The 21,523-nt window shown below is 51.0% G+C and overlaps 1 protein-coding gene and 1 long non-coding RNA gene across 2 annotated transcripts; one reads left to right on the forward strand and one right to left on the reverse strand.

Annotated features, from left to right (window-relative positions):
• Positions 1-472: 472 nt before the first annotated feature.
• LOC143267549 (uncharacterized) lies at positions 473-2,405 on the reverse strand. Its single transcript, XR_013042735.1, has 2 exons — positions 2,269-2,405; positions 473-663 (listed from the first exon to the last, which is right to left on the reverse strand). It is a non-coding gene; the product is annotated as an uncharacterized LOC143267549 (long non-coding RNA).
• Positions 2,406-2,674: 269 nt separating this feature from the next.
• LOC102918940 (SEC14-like protein 4) lies at positions 2,675-18,068 on the forward strand. Its single transcript, XM_006973047.4, has 12 exons — positions 2,675-2,830; positions 5,753-5,828; positions 9,377-9,420; positions 9,665-9,724; positions 9,830-10,018; positions 11,589-11,684; positions 11,966-12,026; positions 12,859-12,942; positions 13,224-13,330; positions 13,407-13,546; positions 13,630-13,799; positions 14,844-18,068. Exons 1-12 carry the CDS (start codon positions 2,777-2,779, stop codon positions 14,999-15,001), a joined length of 1,239 nt encoding a protein of 412 aa, XP_006973109.1. The 5' UTR covers positions 2,675-2,776; the 3' UTR covers positions 15,002-18,068.
• The last annotated feature ends 3,455 nt before the right edge of the window (positions 18,069-21,523 follow it).

The following is a 21,523-nucleotide window of genomic DNA, read 5'->3' on the forward strand; positions in this document are numbered from 1 at the left end:
CATTTGCTTCTCTGAGAACTGGTGCTTGGGACCCACTTTCCTTATTTTCCTCATAAACTTGCATTTGTTCTTTATGAAGAAACCAATTTTTGTACATCTGCTTTCTCTAAACTCACACCAGCAGATACCAACAGTAGCTTTTTTTTTCTTTTTACTTTTGTTTGTTTGTTTGTTTGTTTTTCGAGACAGAGTTTCACTGTGTAGCTTTGGAGCCTGTCTTGGAACTCACTCTGTAGCCCAGGCTGGCCTCAAACTCATAGAGATCCGCCTGGCTCTGCCTCCTGAGTGCCGGGATTAAAGACATGCACCACCACCTCCCTGTCCCAACAGTATCTTAAAATCAGTTTCTTTTAAACATAATCTCACGTAGCCCAGGCTGGCCTCCAATTGGCTGCATAGCCAAAGATGACCTTGAATTTCTGTCCCTACCTCTCAGATTCTAGTATTACAGGTATGAGCCTCTGTATAATGGTTTCTCTCTTTTTAAAAATACTTTATTTATATTTTATATGCATATTTGTCTGTGTTAGGGTATTGGATCCCCTGGAACTGGGGTTAAAGACTGTTGTCAGCTGCCATGTGGTTGCTGGGAATTGAAACTGGGTCTCCTGGAAGAGCAGCCAGTGCTCTTAACTGCTGAGCCATCTCTCCAGGCCCAAGTACCTGCATTTTCAAAAAAGAAAAAGAAAAAACAGAGCATCAAGAGTTTGTAGGGCAGTGAGAGTATTATCTCTGAAAGCCCTGCTGGGGACATGCCATTAGACAGTCCCGAACCTTCGCTGACTCTTCACTGGTGGAAATCACAGACTGAAAACAGAAGTGTCCCACCCGGTTCCAGGAGTGGTGGGTACGACAGGGGACGTATGAAAACTCTGCTTTGTGATTTGCCAGAGGAAATCCTAAAACTGCCCTAAAGAATAAACTCTTATCAATTACAAAATTCAAAACAGGCCAGCACTCAGGAGGCAGAGGCAGGAGGATCTCTATGAGTTTGAGGTCAGCCTGGTCTACAGAGTGAGTTCCAAGTTAGTGACACTTTGTCTGGAAAAACAAAAACTAGGAACAAAAATAATAAAGTCAATGCATTTTGTGCTGGTTCACCCTGAGTCCTCTCGCCCAAGGAATAGCTCATTTTGTAGAGTGATTGTCCCGTGTTCCATCTCCAGAACCACATAGACCAGATGTCCTAGTTAGCGAGACTATTGCTTCGGTGAAACAGTGTGTCCAAAGCAACTTGGGGAGGAAAGGGTTTATTTGGCTTACACTTCCACATTGCTGTTCATTATTGAAGGAAGTCAGGACAGGAACTTGGAGGCAAGAGCTGATGCAGAGACCATGGAGGGGTGCTGCTTACTGGCTTGCTCCCCATGGCTTGCTCAGCCTGCTTTCTTATAGACCCAGGACCACCAGCCCAGAGATGGCCCCACCCACAATAGACTGGGCCCTTCCCATCAATCACTAATTAAGAAATGCCCTAGAGGTTTGCCTATAGCCCAATCTGATGGAGGCATTTTCTCAACTGATGCTGCCTTCTTTATGGTGACTAGCGAATGTCAGGTTGTTATAAACTTAGGTAGCACACCAGGCAGGGCGGCACCTGCCTGTCATCCCAGCACTGGGGTCAGAAAGCTGCAAGATGAAGAGTTCAATATTCGCCTTGATTACATAGATTGTTTGAAACCATCTTGGACTACATAAGAACCCTGTCTTTTTTAAAAAATGTATTTTATATATTTCAGTATATCTGAAATTATCCTATCAACATATAATCAATAGCAAAAATAATGAATAAAATATTAACTGTTTCTGGTACTACGTCATTGAAATCTGGTTTGTGGTTTCTACCCCGCACAGCCCATACTTGCCAGTGACCAATCACACCTTCAGTGGGCAACAGTCTCACATGAGCCCATGCTTGGTCATCTCATATCTGGAACTTGATTTGACCCATGGGAGGACAGAGGGGAAAGGTCTCAGTGGCCTGTTTTCACTGCCTCTTCCCCCTCCCTCGCCACCCGCTGTCCAGAAAATTCATGCCAAGGCCGCTGCCCGCCCAGTGTTTTCTCACCCTCCCCAGAAAGATCAGCTTACTCAGGGCCAGCCACCCCGACCCACTCCTTGGCCCTCTAGCTGTCAAAGGTCCCCGGGACTGACTCACCACCTGGGCCATCCTGTAGCTCCTGAGCCTTCCTAACCGTTTTGAAACTGTGTCCCTAACAGCGAGTGTGACATGCCAGGCATTCTGCTAGCACAGGAGGAACCTCTTACCTAATCCTTCTCAACGGCTAGTGGGCTGGAGCCATTTGGCACGTAAGGGCTCTCCTCCTGGCCAGTGAACATTCATGAAGTCCAGCTTGTGTTCAAGGTCAGGGGAAGGCGGCTGGGCTCTCCTTAGGCAAAAGGACTCAGAGGTGGTGACATCCTCAACTCCCACTTGACTCTGAAGAGCCTGGCCCCATGCATGTGTCCTTTGGCGAATCCCCCACACACCTGCATCCCACCACGACCTGAGCGTCAGAGCCCTGATCATGAGAAGTCCTGGAGATGGGGGCCACTTGCTCCCTCAGACTCTCAAGACACCTCCTGAGGTCAAGCCACCCCTCTGCCCCTTAGGCTAGGCCTGATGACCTGGGCAGACGAAACAAAAACAAAGACCAGGGAGCACTGGCTAGGGCGGGGCCCAAACAGCGACTCTCCCTTGGGGCGGGACCAGCATCAGACCGGCCAGGCAAAACCCGGTGAGGGTGGTGGCAGCTGAGGCCAGGCGGAGAGCACCATGAGCGGACACGTCGGGGATCTGAGCCCGCAGCAGGAGGAGGCACTGGCCAGGGTGAGGGGTGCGGCGGGCGGGAAGGTGCGAGAGCCAAGCTGAACCCACGCGGCCCACATTGGCTGTAGCTCTGCATGGGGACTGGATGGTGAAGCCCAGTGCCTCCTGAGCACTGTTCCGGGAGCCTCCTAAGCCTCTGCAGGCTGCACTCCCTCCTCTCTCTCCCTCTGGTGTGTGTGTGTGTGTGTGTGTGTGTGTGTGTGTGTGTGTGTGTGTGTGTGCCTTCCAGAGCAGCGTGCCCACCCGCTGCCCTCTGTTCCCAGCCTGTGGCTACTGCCAGGCAGATCCGGAGATCGCTGCCCAGATTGCAACAGTACTTGGTTTGCTTAGGTTTCTGTTGCCCAGGTTCCCAGTCTTCTTATCAGATGTATTTGTTTACTTTTAATTATTACAGAGAAATAGAAGGCTTGGGGGTCTGATTCTGAGAGCATCCTGCAGGCTGTACCTGGAGAAAGGTAGGGCTATCAGGAAGGGAAGGCCCAGGCCTTAGGAGTCCAGCCCAAGCTCACACTCCCCCTTGTTTGAAAGGGAAGTTTAAGATCTGTGACAGAAAGCTAGGCACTGGTGGCATGACTCTAGAATCCCAGCCTTGAGGGGGCAAAGACCAGAAGGTTGTCAAGTTCAAGACCAGCTGAACCTAGTAACATGGTCTCAAAGAACAAGAGATGAATGGCTTGTTTTGAAGTGTCTCCCATGGGGAAGGACCCTACAGGGAGAAATGAGGGTCCTGGGAATTCAGCCAAGGCTCTCCGAGTGAAAGGGGTCCTTAGTGAAACAGGGGGGATCCTCTGACAAGCCTCCCAGTGCTGATGGTCTCAGGAAGCATCAGGCACAAGGTTCTTTCGGAACTAGACCCCTGGCCTCTGGGAGTGGACTGATTGTGACAGAGAACCCAGCTAGGCAGTCTTATGTTCCCCATTATTTAAAAATAACAAAAGCTTACCATTTTTTAAACTATAAGAAAGGAAAGGAGGAAGAAGGGGAAAAGCTGAGGATGGCCCAGAGATCCACACAACTGCACCAGGGTCATTTCCTTCTAGAGTCTTCCTGAGTTTAGCGTGGACCACTGTGGTCACACTTCCAGATTCATACGATACCATTCGGTGGCTTTTCTCCAGGCTGAGTGAATAGTCACCCAGAGGTGATAAGGAGTGTAGCGTTAATGTTTCTTAAGGCTAACTGTCCCTCTTCATGCCCCCCCCACCTCCAACATTTCCTCTGGTCCCAGAGGCTGCCGCTGTCTTCAGGTGTGACAATCCCATTGCCTGCTGGGAGTCATGCTTTACCTGTCCCTTGCTAGCACCAGAGACTGTCACACCGAATGACAGCAGCAGGCTAGGTACACAAAGGCTACGAATTTACCAAAAGGAAAACGCGAAGAGGAGACTCTGTTCAACGCTCAGCCACACAGTGACACCTGCAAGCTCCCGGAGAAGGTGACGGAGGAGGTGCTGTGGGTTGGTCTGTCACGGCAGCTGACTAGAAGTTTGGTTAGTCATCGAATAAGCTGTTTGTGAAGGACTGGGAGCTGCCCCTGAGGCTGACGTGAGGAAATTCTAGAGCACCACTTGTTTCCAGACTAGCCATTAGGAGTTAGGCTGTATTTGTTTGCATACAGCATTGTGGGCCCTCAGCCCCAAGGGCTCGTGGTCTGGTTGTTACAGTGTGGGACTGTCTACCTTCACGCTTGGTCATTTGTCTTCACATATTCCTTTTTAATTATGTTAGCACAGCAAGATGTATTCGAGTTTTATTCTTTTTTTGGATTATTACTATTGGCCAGGCATGGCGGCACATAAATAAAGGTATTTAATCCCAATGCTTGGGAAGCAGAGGGAAGCCTGGTCTACATAGTAAGACCCCATCTCAAAATAAAGCAATTATTATTGCTACTTTTCAGGGGTTTGGAGGTACCTAGCCCTGACTAGCTTCAAACTCACAAGATCTACCTACCTCTGCTTCTTAGGTACTAGGCCCAGGCTTACAGAGGTGTGTGTGTGTGTGTGTGTGTGTGTGTGTGTGTGTGTGTGTGTGTGTGTATGTGTGTGTGTGTGTTTTATGGGTGTTTTACCTACATGTGTATCTGTATACCACATGCATGCCTGGTGCCATGTGGGTGCTAGGAATCAAACTTGGGTCCTCTGGAAGAACATCCAGTTATCTTTAACTGTTGAGTCATCTTTTCAGCCCTGTAGGTTCTTTTTTTAGATATGTTCTCCATATGTAGCACAGGCTAGTCTCAAACTCCCAATCCTCCTTCCTCAGCTTCCTGAGTGCTGGGGTTAAGATACGTATGACCAAACCTGTTTTACATATTTATTTTAAACACATTCAAGTGTGTTTGATGGGACAGATTTGATATTACCTTCATTTCACCAGTGAGGGAACTGAAAGAGAGTACCCCTCTCTGATCCAGCCCATCAGGGTGCAATTTCTGGGGTAATGTCTCTAGAACTGTCAGGCTACCCTTCATCAGAATCACCCAGAAATTAAGGGAGAAAAGGCTGGAGTTCTGGAGCTTATTTGGAAAAGACTCTGGCACTAGCCAAAAGAGGAACTTGTCTCCCAAGGAGAGATTCTCACAGTTCTAAGAGCTTCTCAGACAGACTGAAGTCCAAACACGATGGGTCAGTGGTGGATCGAACCACCCCGTCAGGACTGCTTAGTTATGCATACCTCTTGCCCTTTGTTTAAACTTAAGCCTCGTTCCTGGACCACTTGTGGGTAGGGATCACTGGGCCTCCTTATTTGTTTTTTATTTGTGGCCCCATCAAATAACTCTCAGCTTTTCATTGTTGCTTGTCTCCTGATTGGCCGACTGAGGACAGTTGGCCACGCCTCCCTTGTTTGAGCTGTCAGGGCGCAGGCTCTGATCCAGAGGACTCCAGTAACCCTCTGGCCTGCCCATCCTTTTCCTCTTAGTTCCGGGAGACCCTCCAGGACGTGCTGCCCACCCTGCCCAAGGCTGATGACTACTTCCTTCTGCGCTGGCTCCGAGGTGAGGTCATGGGGACCAGGGAGGCAGAGAGCAAGGGAAAGAGAGAGATGGCAGGAAAGTGAGGCGGGCACTTCAGGGGACCACCCTGCTGAGACACGCTTCCAATTGGCCTGCTCTAGGCTGGAATCCCAGCTCCATTGCCACTACATGCACAGTGCAGACTCATCTGAGCCTTAGTCTCTCCTGTCTACGGAGTGGACATGAGTCGCTTGTATGAAAAAGAACTGAAGACATGGTTGCTCCTAGGTATGGATGAGGAGGAGGTTTATTGTAGATGTGGGGAGAGAACAGCTGGAGGCATCTGGAAGGGTCCAGACTGAAGCAGGCCATGACCGTGAGAGGAGAGGGGTGGGAGATGGGGGGGGCACCTGGAGGCCAGGTGCCTTCCTTAATCACTCTCCACTTTATTATTGAGCAGGATCTCCTGCTGAACTAGAGCTTGCTGATTAGCTAGCCTGATTGGACAGCTTGCCCCAGGGGATCCTCTGTCTCTTTGTTCTATGTCTGTCCTGATCTCCTAATACTTCCACCCCAGTGCCTTTGGCTTCTACAGATTAAATGGCCTCCCCAGCTGGCCTTGAGTCAAGTATCAGTGACCCTACCTTTAGGGCTTGGGTCTGCCGTCGGTCCCCTGGGAACAGTGAATTGAAGTAACAGCAGAGGAGGGCTTCTTCTGGAAGTCATGGCAGTCTGGAAAAGTAACACCAGAACTGGCACTGAGGCTGGGGGATGGGTGGGGACTGCTTTTAACTCACTAGTTTGCATGGGATAGAGTTTGCACTCGAGGTAGGAGAGAGTCAAGACTCATCGCAGGAAGTGGACACAGGGGCGTGGTTTAAGCAGTTGCTGACATGACAGGCTTGTAACTGTGATCCACACTGTGTTAGCAGAGCATCATGAGAAGCCCGTCTCCCAGCCTGGCTTTCTTCTGTGCCGTCCTAGGCATGGTAGTGAGCCCTGTCTTCAAGGTGCTGAGTCCAATAGGAGGTCACCAGGCTCACATGAAGGAAGCCTCCACCCAAGGGCCACTCTTCCCTGTCTTTTTGTTCTTTCTGTGTTTTTAAGTTTTATTTTTAAAACAGTTTTGGGTTTTCAGGGGGAAAAAAAAAACCACAGCCAAAAGGGTCCACAAAAAACTAGTAGAGTTCTTATCTGAAGCAATACCCAATTATAAAATATGGTGAAATCTCAGCTAAGCCTGTAAAACTCCTAGAATTAGAACAGAAAAGATCTAGACACACCAAACAGACAAACCTTTAAATGCCAATATATTTAGAACTGCTCTATTATTCAGTTTGGTAGTCTCTGGACATGTTTAACTATTCAAATTATATTAAATTAAGACTGCAGGTCCTGGACTCACTGGCTCCATGTCAGTTGCTCAGTAGCCACATGCAGCTAGTGACTGCCACATTGAGCAGTTGAGACATGGCTGGTCCTGTCATCACAGACCATTCAACGGGCCGGCACCCAATGCAGGTGGCGCTAGTTAACACATAGGACAGGGCAGACTGTAACCGCAGGGGCTTGTGGGTGGTGATGCCCACACCGACAAGCAGCTGTGTATGTTTGTTTAGCCTGTGACTATAGGACTGGAGCCCTTGTGAGACAGGTTTGGGCTCAGTCGAAGCTGCTGAGGAGTGGGGTGGACTGCCTGTGTATGCAGGGAACGACTTGTCGCAGGAGATGGTGGAGGCTGAGCTAGTGGCCTTCACGGTTCTTTCTTGCGCTGATTAATGAACAGGGCAAAGGCTGTCTGGCAGGAAAGTCACCTTTCACTTGAACATCTCTGATGTCACATTTCACTTCAGCTCCAACAGTGGAAAATTGGATAACGAGCTAGTCGCCATAAAAAGAAGCTGCCAAGGCGTGTCTAAAATAGACTGTACCCGTGGGCTGGAGGCATGCTTGTAGTCCCAGCTGTGTTCATTAAGGTACTTGCTGAGCTAATGTGAGGACCAAGTTCCTTCTCCCAGCACCCATATGAAGAGCAAGAGCCAGCATGGTCTGTGTGTAACCTCAGAACTGGAGGAGATCAGGCCTTCTGGTCAGCCATTATTCTGGCCAATTGATGAGCTCTATGCTTAGTGAGAAAGTGATTGAGGACACCCAATATCAACCCCTGTCCTCCACACTCATGTGCACACATGTGCACGAATAGACACACATATAGATTTCTAAGCCCCAAGTGTATTTTAAGGATATAAGGAAAAGTAAGGACACCCTAATTTAGTTTGTCCTCTTAAGTCTCTAGGGACCAGCTTATCCTAACACTTTTAAATTATTTTTATATCTGTTTGTTTGTTTATTGAGAGGGGGAGTACTTATGCAGCCAATGCACATGGAGGCAATAGAAGTTTGCTGATTGATTTCTCTCTGTATGTGGGTTCCAGAGATCAAATTCAGGTCATCAGGCATGGTGGCTGAATAATAATTAAAATAAATAAATAAAAAAGGAAGGACATGACTGCTCCTAGCTATGGTGGAAGAGAAGGTTTATTGTAGATAAAAGGGAGAGCATAGCCAGAGGCAGAGTCATCTGGGAGAGTCCAGAGTGGACATGACCCTGAGCCATGTGAGCAGAGGGGGATGGGAAGAGGGGAGAACCAGACCAAGAGGTCAGGAGGGTACAGGGTAGATGAAGAAAACCGAGTAATCAAAATGGCTGGATTATACAGGGAAGGGGAGATGGGGGAGTGTAGCTGGAGAATTTCCTCTCTGGGTCCCACCAAGTCCCGACAGTCCAACAGCCCATGGCATCTTCACATGCTGTTTGTCATGGTGGCAGCTGGCAGTGTCTCTCCCCTCAGCCTTCCACATCCCAGAATTCTCTTCTCTGCTTGTCCCGCCTATACTTCCTGCCTGGCCACTGACCAATCAGCATTTTATTTATACAGAGTGATATCTACATCAGGGGAGGGCAACACAGCCCCTAGGCTGGAGAAATTTAGGGATTGGGGGTAGGGTATATCAGCCATAAACCCTGTAACTGGTAGGGACTGAAGGATGCTGAGAGAACCTGGAAGACGGGTCCACTTTGGTATGTTAAATAGGCACCTCAGTTAGTGTCTTAGTTATGGTTTCTGTTGCTGTGAAGAGACACCATGACCATGACAACTCTTATAAAGGAAAACATTGAATTGGGTGGCTTCTATTTTCAGAGGTTCAGTCCATGGTGGGACATGGTGGCGTGCAGGCAGGCATGGTGCTGGAGAAGTAACTGAGATTTCTACATCTTGCACAGGCAACAGGAAGTGGTCTGTCTCACTGAGCTGGCTTGATCATATATGATACCTCAAAGCCCGCCTCCACAGTGACACACTTCCTCCAACAAGACCACACCTACTCCAACATGGCCACATCTCCTAATAGTACTACTCCCTTGGGTGGGGGGGGGGCATTTTCCTTCAAACCACCGCAGTTAGCCATTTGTCCCGGGTTTGGGACTAACAGTGGCAAGTGCCCCACCTTTACCTGCTGAGCCATCTTGCTGAACCCCCAAGGCCAGCTCATTCCAGATCTGACCTCTCCTTCCCATGTTTTTGCAGCTCGGAACTTTGACGTTAAGAAATCTGAGGACATGCTCCGGAAGGTAGGACCCTGCCTCTCTGCGTCTCTTCTCATGTTTCTTTTTCCATCCTCCCGGATCCTTTTTGAACAAGGCCTGAGTCCCTCCGCCTTGTGCCCTTCCCCCACCTCCATCCCCAGTTCTGTGGAGCCTAAGGGTGCTCTGGCAGTCTTGGAGCTGTGGGCAGGGAGACCTGGCTTTGTGCTGCCAATACCTGCAAAGGCTTTTGGAGACAGGCAGCTTCTGCAGCTTCTGCATGTTTCTGCAGCATGTGGAGTTCCGGAATCAGCAGGACCTGGACCACATCCTCATGTGGCAGCCACCAGAGGTGAGCCCCTTGCAGGATCTCTTAGGTCTCCTGATGCCCTCTCCCCCATCTGGCCACCTGATGGCGCAGTGTGGGCTTGAATCAGGACTTTGTCCGTTTGTCCAGGTGATCCAACTCTATGACTCGGGTGGTCTGTCTGGCTATGACTATGAAGGCTGCCCTGTGTGGTTCGACATCATCGGGACAATGGACCCCAAGGGGCTGCTGATGTCGGCCTCTAAGCAGGACATGATCCGCAAGCGTATCAAAGTCTGTGAGCTGCTTCAGCATGAGTGTGAGCAGCAGAGTCAGAAGGTGAGCATCGGGCTTCAGGCCGCGTGCTTGGTGACCTTAGGTGTCCAAGTGGAGACACTAGGCCTAGGGAAGGACAGCACCTTGTCTCTCTAACTCTCACCAGCTCTCAGTATGATTTTTCTGCCACTTTGATCCCTCTGTGAGCATCAGTGTGTGTGTGTGTGTGTGTGTGTGAGTGAGACTCTCTGCTGGCGTGAAGTAAGGTCACCAATGCCTTCTCTTCTGGCTGAGTTCATAAAGTGCTTGCTGAGCAAGCATAAAGACCACGTTCAGATTCCCAACCCCCACACAAAAAGCCAGGCCCTGATGTTGACGATGGGTGTAGTGAATTTCTTGGAACAGCCAGCCAGCTTTACCCACAGAAAAGATAGTCGCCACTAAAATTCTCTAACTATGAAAACTGATAGCCAAGCCATGACTCTGTGCATCCTCCATGGGACTCAAGGAGATACTACAGAGTTACTAAAATAAATATATGGGATCCTAGGCCCAGTGAGATGGTTCAGAGGGTAAAGGCACGTGCAACCATGCCAAACAACCTGAGTCCTTCCTGGAACTAACATGGTGGGAGGAGAGAACTGACTCCCGGGAGTTGTCTTCTCACTTCCAGACAGGCACCATGGTGTGCACCTGCACACACACACCGGCCACACATGATAGATAGGTAGGTAGGTAGGTATATAGAGATAGACAGACAGACAGATAGATAAACAGACAGATTACAGATAGATAGATAGATAGATAGATAGATAGATAGATAGATAGACAGATAGACAGACAGATAGATTACAGATAGATATATAATAGAAAGAAAGATGATAGATATTTAGACATAAAAAATATATGGAAAGTCGGATGTGGTAGTGCCTCCCCTTAATCCCAGTATTTGGGAGACAGAGACAGATATATCTCTGTGAGTTCGAGGCCAGCCTGGCCTATAGAGAGAGTTCCAGGACAGACAGGGATACATACAGAGAACCTGTCTTGAAAACCAAATAAACTTTATATATGGAGCCCTCAAGAGTGAGGCTTGTACTCCAAGAAGGCCTTCAGATTTGCTTAGACAGGTGTCATCTCCTGCCCCGGAACTGCCCTCTGACCTCTGTGTCCTTCAGAGTAAATCCAGTGTAGAAGGCAGCCTTGTTGGTTTTGTGAATCCGAACTATGAGCCCAGCACATGCTACAGTACACATGCAGAAATAGAGGACAACTTGTGGGAATCAGCTCTCTTTCCACCATGTGGGTCCCAGGAATTGAACTCAGGTCCTCGGTCTTGGCAGCAAGTGCCTTTACTTGTGAGCCATCTTGCCCGCCCGAGTCAAGCTTTACTGATGCTCTAGGCAATAGTGTTGAGCACACCATGATTGATACTCTAAGAACCTACAGCCTCTGCTAGGACTCAGACTCAACGTCTCCTCACACCCTAGATAAATACCATTTGCTTGGGATGCCATGGGTTTGCCAGGCCTCCCTACCAGGGCTTATTGGATGACAGGAAGACAGAGAGAGGTGGCCAGGATCCCCTGCGTAAATCAATGATCTAACCAGTGTGCCTGCTCTGATACCGCAGTTGGGCAGGAAGATCGAGAGGATGGTGATGGTGTTTGATATGGAAGGGTTGAGCCTGAGGCACCTCTGGAAGCCAGCTGTGGAGGTCTACCAGCAGGTAAGGCAGGAGACAAGATTAGTAATGGCTCCAGGCCAAGAGGGACCCACAGCCCACACCAGCTTCCCATCCATGGACAAGTAGAGATACCCTCCGGGGGCCTTGAGATGCTGGCCTTGGGGCCACCCAAGGAGGATGAGGAGCAAGGACTCCCAGAGGAGGATGCACACGTCGTGGGGAAGGCTGGGTTGGGCCTCTTGCTTCAGCAGCATCAGAGCTACAGAAGTCTGGACATCCAAGGTGCTGGGTCCAGCCATGACCGATGTCGTTTGACTTCACAGTTTTTTGCCATCTTGGAAGCAAATTATCCTGAGACGGTGAAAAATTTAGTTGTTATTCGAGGTGAGTTTGTGGCCGAGATGACCCCTGCCTGGGGGAGGAAGGCTGGGGTGGGGATGACAGTAAAGAAGCCTTTGGGTTAGAGCTGCTTCTCAAAAGCATCTTCTGGGAAGAGTAAGGTTTTCGTTTGTTTTTCACTCCATTCCTTCGCAGACTGACATTTTTGTAATATGCAAACTCCTGCCCTGGTATGTTGCAGCCGTATTAGGTTTCTAGATGTTTGCTGCTGTTTTCTTACTCACTTTAGTGTAGATTGGGCCATGAGCCACACTGTCAGCAAGAGCGGTCCCTGTCTTCCACGGCCATCCTATAGTCCCTTGGTTCAGATGGCCTGGACTCACGTCCCCCCCTTACCAGAAAGTTAGGATATTAAAGGCGAGTCTGCCAAATGAGAAGATTGCACACAAAACCTGGCCCACAGGAAGTGCTCAGTGAGCAAGCAGGTATCTTTGGGGTGGGACAGAATATTTAAAGCAGGTCCCCAACTACTATCACCCCAAAGGATTCTGAGGTCACCTAGCAAAACCGAGTGGGGAAAGGAAGGGGTGTCCTCAAGGAATCATGGTTGCTGACCCTGGGCCCAGCTTGAGCCCAACACTCTACAACTAGATTACAGGACACCACTGATTGTTGAGACCCGAACACCATGCTGTTGTCACTTTACAGCTGACAGCGCTAAGGCTCGGAGGTGTAAGTCCTTAACTAACGCTCATGCAGCAGGGCACGGCAGATTGCAGATCCACACAACTCCCACCCAGCACAGGACCTTGCCTGTGGCTTCGGGCCCGGCACTGGTCTCTGGCCCAGCTTCCCAGTGGGGTTCTGTGTCTTTCAGCTCCCAGGCTTTTCCCGGTGGCCTTCAACCTGGTCAAGTCCTTCATGGGCGAGGTGACGCAGAAGAAGATTGTGATTCTGGGAGGTGAGTGACTTGACCCTTGGCCCCCAGCTGGGGCTGGCTCTGGGGATGTCTGGAAAGCAGGGGATGCAGCCAGAGGCCCCTTCTCCTGGGATATCCTCTTCCCTTTGACTTGGGCTCATCAGCGCATAGAGCCGGGCTTCCAATTCTGGATCATGGCCTAAGAGCCAGAAAGCAAGCTCATGAGTGCTCTGAGGAGTAGACTCGCAGTGAGCAAGGGGTCCTCTACGGGGGCTCTCTGTTGATCTCCTAGAGCCCCCCAGAGCCCTCTGTTTCTCACACAGAAAACTGGAAACAGGAGCTTCTCAAGTTCATGAGCCCTGACCAGCTGCCTGTGGAATTTGGGGGGACCATGACTGATCCTGATGGTAACCCCAAGTGCCTGACCAAGGTACAGAGTGCCCAGAGGATGGGGAGGGAGGAGACCACTGTGGTCCACTGTCAACTTACCCACCCCTGACTCACAGATCAACTATGGGGGTGACGTGCCCAAGAGCTATTACATGTGCAGACAGGAGAGGCTGCAGTATGAGCACACAGTGGTCGTGGGCCGAGGCTCCTCCCACCAGGTGGAGAATGAGATCCTGTTCCCAGGCTGTGTGCTCAGGTAGGAACAGGGGCTGGGCACACCTGGAGGGGCCTCCCAGTCCACACAGGAGGTGGTCGGTCAGTGGGCTCTCTCTGCTGCAGGTGGCAATTTGCATCAGATGGTGGAGACATTGGCTTTGGAATTTTCCTGAAGACCAGGATGGGGGAGCGGCAGAAGGCTGGAGAGATGGCAGAGGTGCTGCCCAGCCAGCGCTACAATGCCCACCTAGTGCCTGAGGACGGGAGCCTCACCTGCCTCAAGGCCGGAGTCTGTAAGAGCTTTGGGTTTTCCGGCAGTGCCCTTTGCAATAGAAGGGAAGCCAGTCACCTCGGGCCACCTCGGGCCAGTCCGGCTTCTCTGGCTTCTATGTCCAGCTCTCAGGGAAAGTACAAGGACTGTACCTAAGGGCTCCAGGGGTGCAGTCTTCAGGGTCTTGGATCTGATGGGTGGATGTAAGGGAAGAGGGGCATTGCACAAAGTCCTGAGACTCAGAGCCCAGAAGCAGAGCAGTCTAAGAGACAGCTAACTAAGTCGCCATGGACTTTTGTCAGAGGTCTCCATAAAGGGCCTGCCCAGTTGTCTGAACTCCAAATACCCCAAAGAGCTGGCTAGAACTGGCGTCAGTTCCACCAGAAACAAAATGGTCTAGTGTCTTAGCTAGCTTCTCATACTATAACAAAATACCCAAGGCAATTAGCTTAGAAAAAAAATGGGAGGGTTATTTACCATACTGCACAGTTCTGGAGATTCTAGCTCAAGATCCAGTGAGCTTATTGCTCCGAGGCTCTGACAAGGGTGCACACCATGGCAACAGCACTCAGAGCAAAAACACCTACGTCACAAGCCAAGGATGCCAAAGGGGAGGGAAGGGAGAAGCCAAGCGTCCTGGCACACACCTGTAATCCCAGGCTTGAGAAGCTGAGTCAAGAGGGCCAGGAGCTCAAGGCCAGCATGGAGAGCGTGTCTCTCCCCCTCCAAGGTGCCCACTACCTTCTGACAGTGCTGCCAGGGAAGCATGCCTTCACCACACGGCTCTTCTAGGAGCGCTTACCCCAACCATAGCAACAGGGATGACACCCTTTATCCTGGGGCTGTAAAGTGCTGGTGTAATGCTGGGGTGCCAGAAGGGACCATGCCCTTACGGTGGTCACCACAGTCCCAGGAGGTGGTCACGAGCAATGGGTCACGAGCTTGGGGGGCAGGGCAGTGGCTGACACTCAGGTCTCACCCACGGGCCTGGTCAGCGTGTTCCCCACATCACCAGGAGTGCACACGAGCTGGGCTCACGCTGTCTGTCACCGCCCTGTCCCTGCAGATGTCCTGCGCTTTGACAACACCTACAGCCTGCTGCACACCAAGAAAGTCGGCTACACTGCAGAGGTGCTGCTTCCGGACAAGGCCTGTGAGGAGAAGTTGCAGGGCCTCAGGGCAGGGAGCCCTCCTCAGGACAGTGAAGACTCTGGCCGCCTCTGACCCTGCTCCATCCAACTCCTTCACACACCCCTGCCCCTGGCCCCCTAGGCAGGGTGGTGCTGAAGGTGGCTTCAGAGATCTCCAACCCCCATCTCCATCCGAGCCTCCCTTGGGACCACTTAGACACAGACCAGCACTTTCATTCCTGTACCTAGAGAATGGGGCCGAGGGGGGTGACACCACACATCCACTAGGAAAGGACCCTGCCCTTGTTCTTGTCCTCTTGAAGACACCCACCCACCCAGGACTCAGTCAGGCCTCGTATCCCAGCTGGGGTCCAGTCCATGAATCCTGTCCCTCACACGGAGCACAGCTGCATGGTTTCTATCCAACTGGAGGTCAGCAAGGATGGAAGGGCCAGCTGGAGGCAGCTGGGCAGCCCGTGAAGGAGGGGTGAGGCCCCAGCTCCAGCATAGCATCAAGGCCTCTCTAAATTCCGCCGCCTTTGGAAGGAATAGCAGAAGTGGAGAGGCAGGGTGCGGCAGGGGAGCCATTGGAGGGAAAGCCGCACTCAGCTTTACAAGGTTGAGCAGGTTGTTGAGTCTAATGAAGAGATATGCACATGCGCACATATGCACATGCACCCCCCCCCACGCACATCTGCTGGGATCCTGCTGATCCTCAACTTTGACTATTTCTTTTTTCTTAAGGCGCTTCCCCCTGCCAAGCCATCTCCAAATTCACCATGTAGCCCAGGCTGGCCTTGCTTTAGCCTGCCTTCTTCGATGTCCTGTGTGCTGGGATTGCAGATGTGTGCCACTGTGCCTGGCTATCTTTAGTTCTTTCTGGCCTGAGTGGAGCTCACAGTCAAAGCCAAGCTACAGGGAGATATTGGTACTGGAGTGTAGGGTGAATCACTCTGGGGGTTCATCCTGACTTCTAACATGCTTCTTGGAGAACCTTCCAGCCTTCTATACGTCTGCATGTCTCTAAGGAGAGAGGTGAAAGGCAGCTGCCAACATCCCTTCCCCATGTGACCCAGGAACTGGCCAGTGACAGCTTCTGGATGTAATATCTCACAGGCTGGTCCTCCTAGCATCCACAGGCAGTCAGCCAGCCCACCACTGCTCTGTTGGGTGGACTGAACCTAACAGCAGACACTGCCAAGCTTGATCCAGTGTGGATGGCTCATGCAAGCATTACCTGGAGCCTAGTAGCCTGGGCTGTGCTGTACTGCTTCCTCCTGGACCTCTGGCTGGGACAGAAGACCTGTGTCCCAAGCAGGGTGGCTCAGGATCACTGATATTGCCTTCTTTGTCCTTCTGTGCTGCTAGGCCAAATGTCCCTGGAAGTGAATGATGAGATGCTCCTGGAAAGGGAGTCCTTATTTCAAAGTGCCTGTCATCCTAGAAGCCTTAGCAGATGCCACCTTGTCTAGGAATCTTGCAAGCACAGGGCCATGCCCCGGCCCCTCTCCTGCTTCCAGATACCATTTGATTTTCTCTGCTTGCTAGATGTCGTCATTATCGAAGACATTTTAATGGAGAAAACAATAAACCTTGAAGATGAGGGAGGGGCTCTTCAGGGTAGCTCCTAGCCACTGTATCTGGACCATTTACCGTCAAGGTTTAGAGTCTGGATGGAGGACAAATGCCAAAGGACAGTGCCATGAGAAATTCTTGCCAAAGATCAGCTTAAGCAGGTTGGCAAGAGGGGAAAAAAATCTCTGGTTTTGCTGGATCCAAAGAGAGCCTGGAACCGTCAGACAGGAGTCGCAAGGCATTTCCAAGTCCAGGGCTGCTCCTGCACTCATGGTATGGCAAGCACGACGCCCCTCTTGTCTCCCCGAGGCGTTCCAGCTTCTTGGGGTCATTTCCCCACATCCTTTGGCAGACTGAAAGGGCTGTCACTAAGTCTGGTTAGGATTATCGTGAGTTCATTCATCTCACTTCATGTCATGATGAGTACTCAAAACGACTCAACGTGGCCTTAAAATAAAAGGCTTTCAAACTTGAACCCTGACCCTTGCCCTTCTAACCACCCACAGCCAATTTTCCCTGTTAGTACAGCCTCACCAGTATTTCCTTGCTGGTAACAGAAGGACCTGGCCTGTGTACAAGGACAGCTGATGCTCCCATCACAGAGAACAGACACACAGCGTTGCTAGGAGCAGAGCGGCAGGCACCAAGGAGAAGCTGCAGGTACCAGCGGCTCTGGATCCCAGAGCTGGCACAACATGCCTCCTGCTTAAGCAATGACCACCTGAGGTCACCTGAGGAGGTGATGCCGAACCTGCGTGGCAAGTGGACAGGGCATCGAGAGCTCGGGAAGTCCTGTGTCCTCAGCAAACCTCGCTCTTGCAGGCACGTCCAACCCTCTGGCATTGCAACATGATGCTGTCATCTATAAACTTCATAAGTGAGAACCGTGCCAACTGAGTTACAAAACAATCCAAAAAGCCACAGGAAACACCCACATAACATTTCATGCAATTTTATGGGTTTTGTTTGTGGCCAGGTTTGTAGAGACCCCAGGCCTCATACAGCCTATACAGCCAGGTTGGAAACCCCTATAGAGTGCCAGGTTTTTTTGTTTTTTTTTTTTCCTTTTTGTGGTTCTGGAGCTAGAAGTCACATCCTTGGACATGCTAGACAAGCACTCTGCTTGTGGGCTGCATCCACCGCCAAAAAACTGATGATTTCTTACAAAAAAAAAAAAAGTTTGTGTCTTCACTTATTTACTCATCATTCTTTAGCATTTGTTGAGCATCTGTCCAGCACCAGGCCTTGCAAGCCCTGAGGGCAGTGAGGAGGCTCCACTGATCTAACTCCACCCACAGGAAGCTTGCCCACACTGAGGAAACCAGAAATGACCTGGACAATCAGAAATCAAATGTGCATGCTGGAGTCTTCTGGAGTCTTGTGAGGGCAGGAACCAAGTTTGTGGGGCACACCCAGGAAAGAAGCTTTGGCTCAAGGAAGTGACCATGGAAGGGCTTGGGGGAAAGGGGGTTAGATGGGGGCACGCCTCCAGGGTGAGGAATGGGAAATGGGTGGCCATAAGGTGTTTGGGGCCAGAGGAAAGTTAATAGATATCAATAAATCACGCTTTGACGTAAGTTACAAAATGGCTGTAAGAGTGTGTGGTGTGCCAGGGGTGGGGTGGCATTTTTGACAAGGGGTTTGTAGATCCAAGCCCTTCAAATAAGGTGCTGGGAACCCTGAGGCCTCCTCTATCTAGGGCATGGAGACAAGGCTTCCCAGACCACCTCCTAGAGAAAGTCCTCACAGCCTTTGGAAGAAGGCACATGCGGCATTTGTAGGGTGCTTTCCTGGCAGTTCCCCTGGGGGCAGCACCCGCCCCCAGATTCCCACCCCAGCCAAGCTCACGAAGCTGAAAGGGACACAACACTCACTGGTGTCCAGGGCAGGTTTTCAGCTATGTTCTAGGGCCCAGCCCTCCACAGTTTACACAGCTTCTCGTGGGCCGCCCTGAAGCAGACAGAGATGAAGTCCCATTTTACAGGCCAGGACACTGAGGCTTAGCAAAGTGGGGGTACTCTTTGAACAAAGCCTGTCTAATAGCAAACTGGGGCAGGTACCCAGGCCAGCCCCCCCCCCCCGTGCCCTCATTGCCCTCTGAGAGGAGAGGGTTGACTTGAACACGTGGGCCTCTATGAAGGAGGGCTGTGTGGGGTGGGGCTTCAGTGTGAGCCAGAGGGAGGCATGGAGTTCCAGGGGCTAGAAAAAGTCCAGCTCACTCCGAACTTACTCTGTGCCCAGGACAGTCTGTGGCAGGAAGGTTTATGTACCATTATAGGTGCAGAGATCCAGGCTTGAGGTAGGAAGTGACTTGTCCTGAGATACAACGTAAGAGAAAGTACAGCCAGGTGGGGGCGCACACTTTAATCCCAGCACTCAGGAGGCAGAGGCAGGTGGATCTCTGTGAGTTCGAGGCCAATCAGGGATACACAGAGAAACACTGTCTTTTAAAAAAAAACTTAAAAAAAAATGAGAAGGTAAGATATGAACTTGAGGAAATGGGCAAGGGCAGGGATACAGTTTGGTGGTAGAGCACTTACTTAGCATGTGCAAGGCCCTAGGTTCGATCCCTTGGACCACCAAAACAACAACAAAATCCCACAGACTGAAGTCCATCTACCTGTGGAAGTGGGAGGGCATAGGCGTGGTGACTTCACAGGAAGAACAGTGTAGCGAGCACATACCCTGGTGATGGGGGAGGAATAATCACTCTTGATTCAGACTTGGTATACCACTCATTTATTCACACAGTAAGATTACAAGCACTCTTCATCCTGTCTTCCAAACGGAAGCAGGGGTACCTCTCCGGGTGTACAGGTCTGGACTCGCCACATCTGTTCCTCTGGATCTTGGGTCAGCCTTCCTCAGGTCAGCCACGTCTGCACTGGGGACAGGATCTCACGTCTCTGGCAGAGGAGAGTCGTCTCACGCGAGGGCCTGATGAGCTCGGTTGGTCGGGTCTGAGGCTTCATCTTTTCTATCCCTTTTTGGCTAGGTTTCTAGTCTTATCCCTACTTCCACACATAGCGTATCACTACTCCATTTGTGGTTTACTTAGGTCATTCTGTTGCTTATCACTCCTGACCAGGCTTGTTCACCCTAGGCCTTACATGTTCCTTACAAACAGCCTGGCCAGCCAGGCACTGAGACTGCTCCTGTGCTCCTGTGGCCTTGTGACCTCCATCTTCCTCCACCAGGGGGCAGTGTTGGGCCAGACATCCCTCTGCTCACCAGGGACTCAAATAAGAGTCCATTTGCCTCCTGAGGGACCACTTTACCTCACAGGATGAGGTCCTGGAGGCCAAGCTCACCAGCCCTAGCTGTTTGAGGCTGCTCAAAGTGGTGGGAAGAGGCGGTCCGACCCCACTTCAGACCCTGCCTCGGTTGCTTGTTCTGACTGGACCGCGTCTTCCTCCCACAGGCCCTGCTCTGTCACCTACACCCCCAGCTTAGATGATTGGCCATTGCTACCTTCCCTCCCAGACTGCAGAAGCCGTAAGTGTCCCTGAAATGACAGCTGGATTGCATCTCTCTGTGTAAGTCCTCAAGTGCCCCTGTGTGTGTCTTATGAGGCCCTCTGTGGCCGGCCACAACCCTCCTTCCTGCCCCAGCTGCACCTGTTAACCTGAATCTACCAAGCCCTGATTACCCAGCCTGCTTGAGCTATGCCCTCAGCCCAGGACTCACTCTCCCAGCGAGGATCTGTGGAGCCCCCGGGCCTCAGGAATCCCACCTCCACCTTCACCCAGCAGAGTGCAGGTCTCTTTCCCATACTGTAGAGCATCAGGATCAGTTTTCAGCACAAGACAGCACCATCATCTGCCTCAACTCTCCTCTCCTACTCATCCTAGCAACCAACCCCGGGCTATATGTCCTGTACATCTGGCCATAGATAATAGTCACCATTTACTGAGTCCTGCCCGGCCTAGTGGCCATCTCCCACTAGGGCCTCAGAGACAGTGACTGGTTCAGAGGTCATACTCAGACTGCAAGTAGGGACATCTGACTCCATAGCCATGGGCCTCTGTTAACTTTCCACCGCAGTGCCGAAATATCTGAAACAATTGACTGATAAAGAGACAAGTTTTCCCTTGGTCCATGGTTCTGGAAGTTCCATTCTAAAATCAGGTGCCCCCTTGCTTTTGGGGGCTCCTGCTAAGGGAAATGCAAGTTAGTTCATTAGTGTATCAAGGCTTGTCTTGGGCTTAGCTCTATTTGAGGTGCCCTGTGGCTGGTCCATTTACTGTTTACCTTGGGAGCATGAGGACAGTGCTGAATCAGTAGGATACATGTTCAAAAGCTGCACATGGTGACACAGGCCTGTAATCCCAACATGGAGGAGACAGGTGGATCCCTGGGGCTGGCCAGTCAGCCAGCCTAGCCTAATTGGTGAGCTACCGGCCAGCGAGAGACTCTGCATCCATAAAACAAGGTGGATGGCCACTGAAAAAACAACACACATGCAATTCTGACACATGTCACTAATTGTTTAGTGGGCAGAGTTTCGGCTGTTGATAATAATTGCATGGCAATTGGAATGTAGGTAACTCAAAGGACTGAGCCGACCCAGGACACACCAAGACCAGTTCTCTGCACAAAGATTATTTGCCCTAGAGGGACAAAGTGGGGGGTGGATAGGAGATAAAGGAGAGGGGAGTGAGGGGGCAAAGGAGGGGTGGGGGGGCTGGGGAGAGCATATTTGCCCCAGAGGGACAAAGGACTGCCTCTGGGTAGAGGGGAGACAGATGCAGCCCGAAGGCCAATGACAGTTTATAAAGGGAAAGGGGAAACCCAGGTTGGAACGAGTTGGTTTGTGTTGATTAGACATGTTAATTAGGGTAGTCAGAAGAGGGCTTTTGACTGCTGGACTTCAATACTTTGATACTGGACCTTGGTGGTCAGCTTCAGGAGGAGGAAGTGGCCAAATAAGGCAATAGACCTTGGTGCCTAGCTTCAGGAATGCAATCTCACTGTTCAGCAAGGACAAAGGAATGGGGGAGAGCCGTGTTTGCCATGCTCGGGCCTGCTAGAGCCCTTGAGT

The sequence above is a fragment of the Peromyscus maniculatus genome, chromosome 10 (assembly GCF_049852395.1).
Source record: "Peromyscus maniculatus bairdii isolate BWxNUB_F1_BW_parent chromosome 10, HU_Pman_BW_mat_3.1, whole genome shotgun sequence".
NCBI classification, from domain to species: domain Eukaryota; kingdom Metazoa; phylum Chordata; class Mammalia; order Rodentia; family Cricetidae; genus Peromyscus; species Peromyscus maniculatus.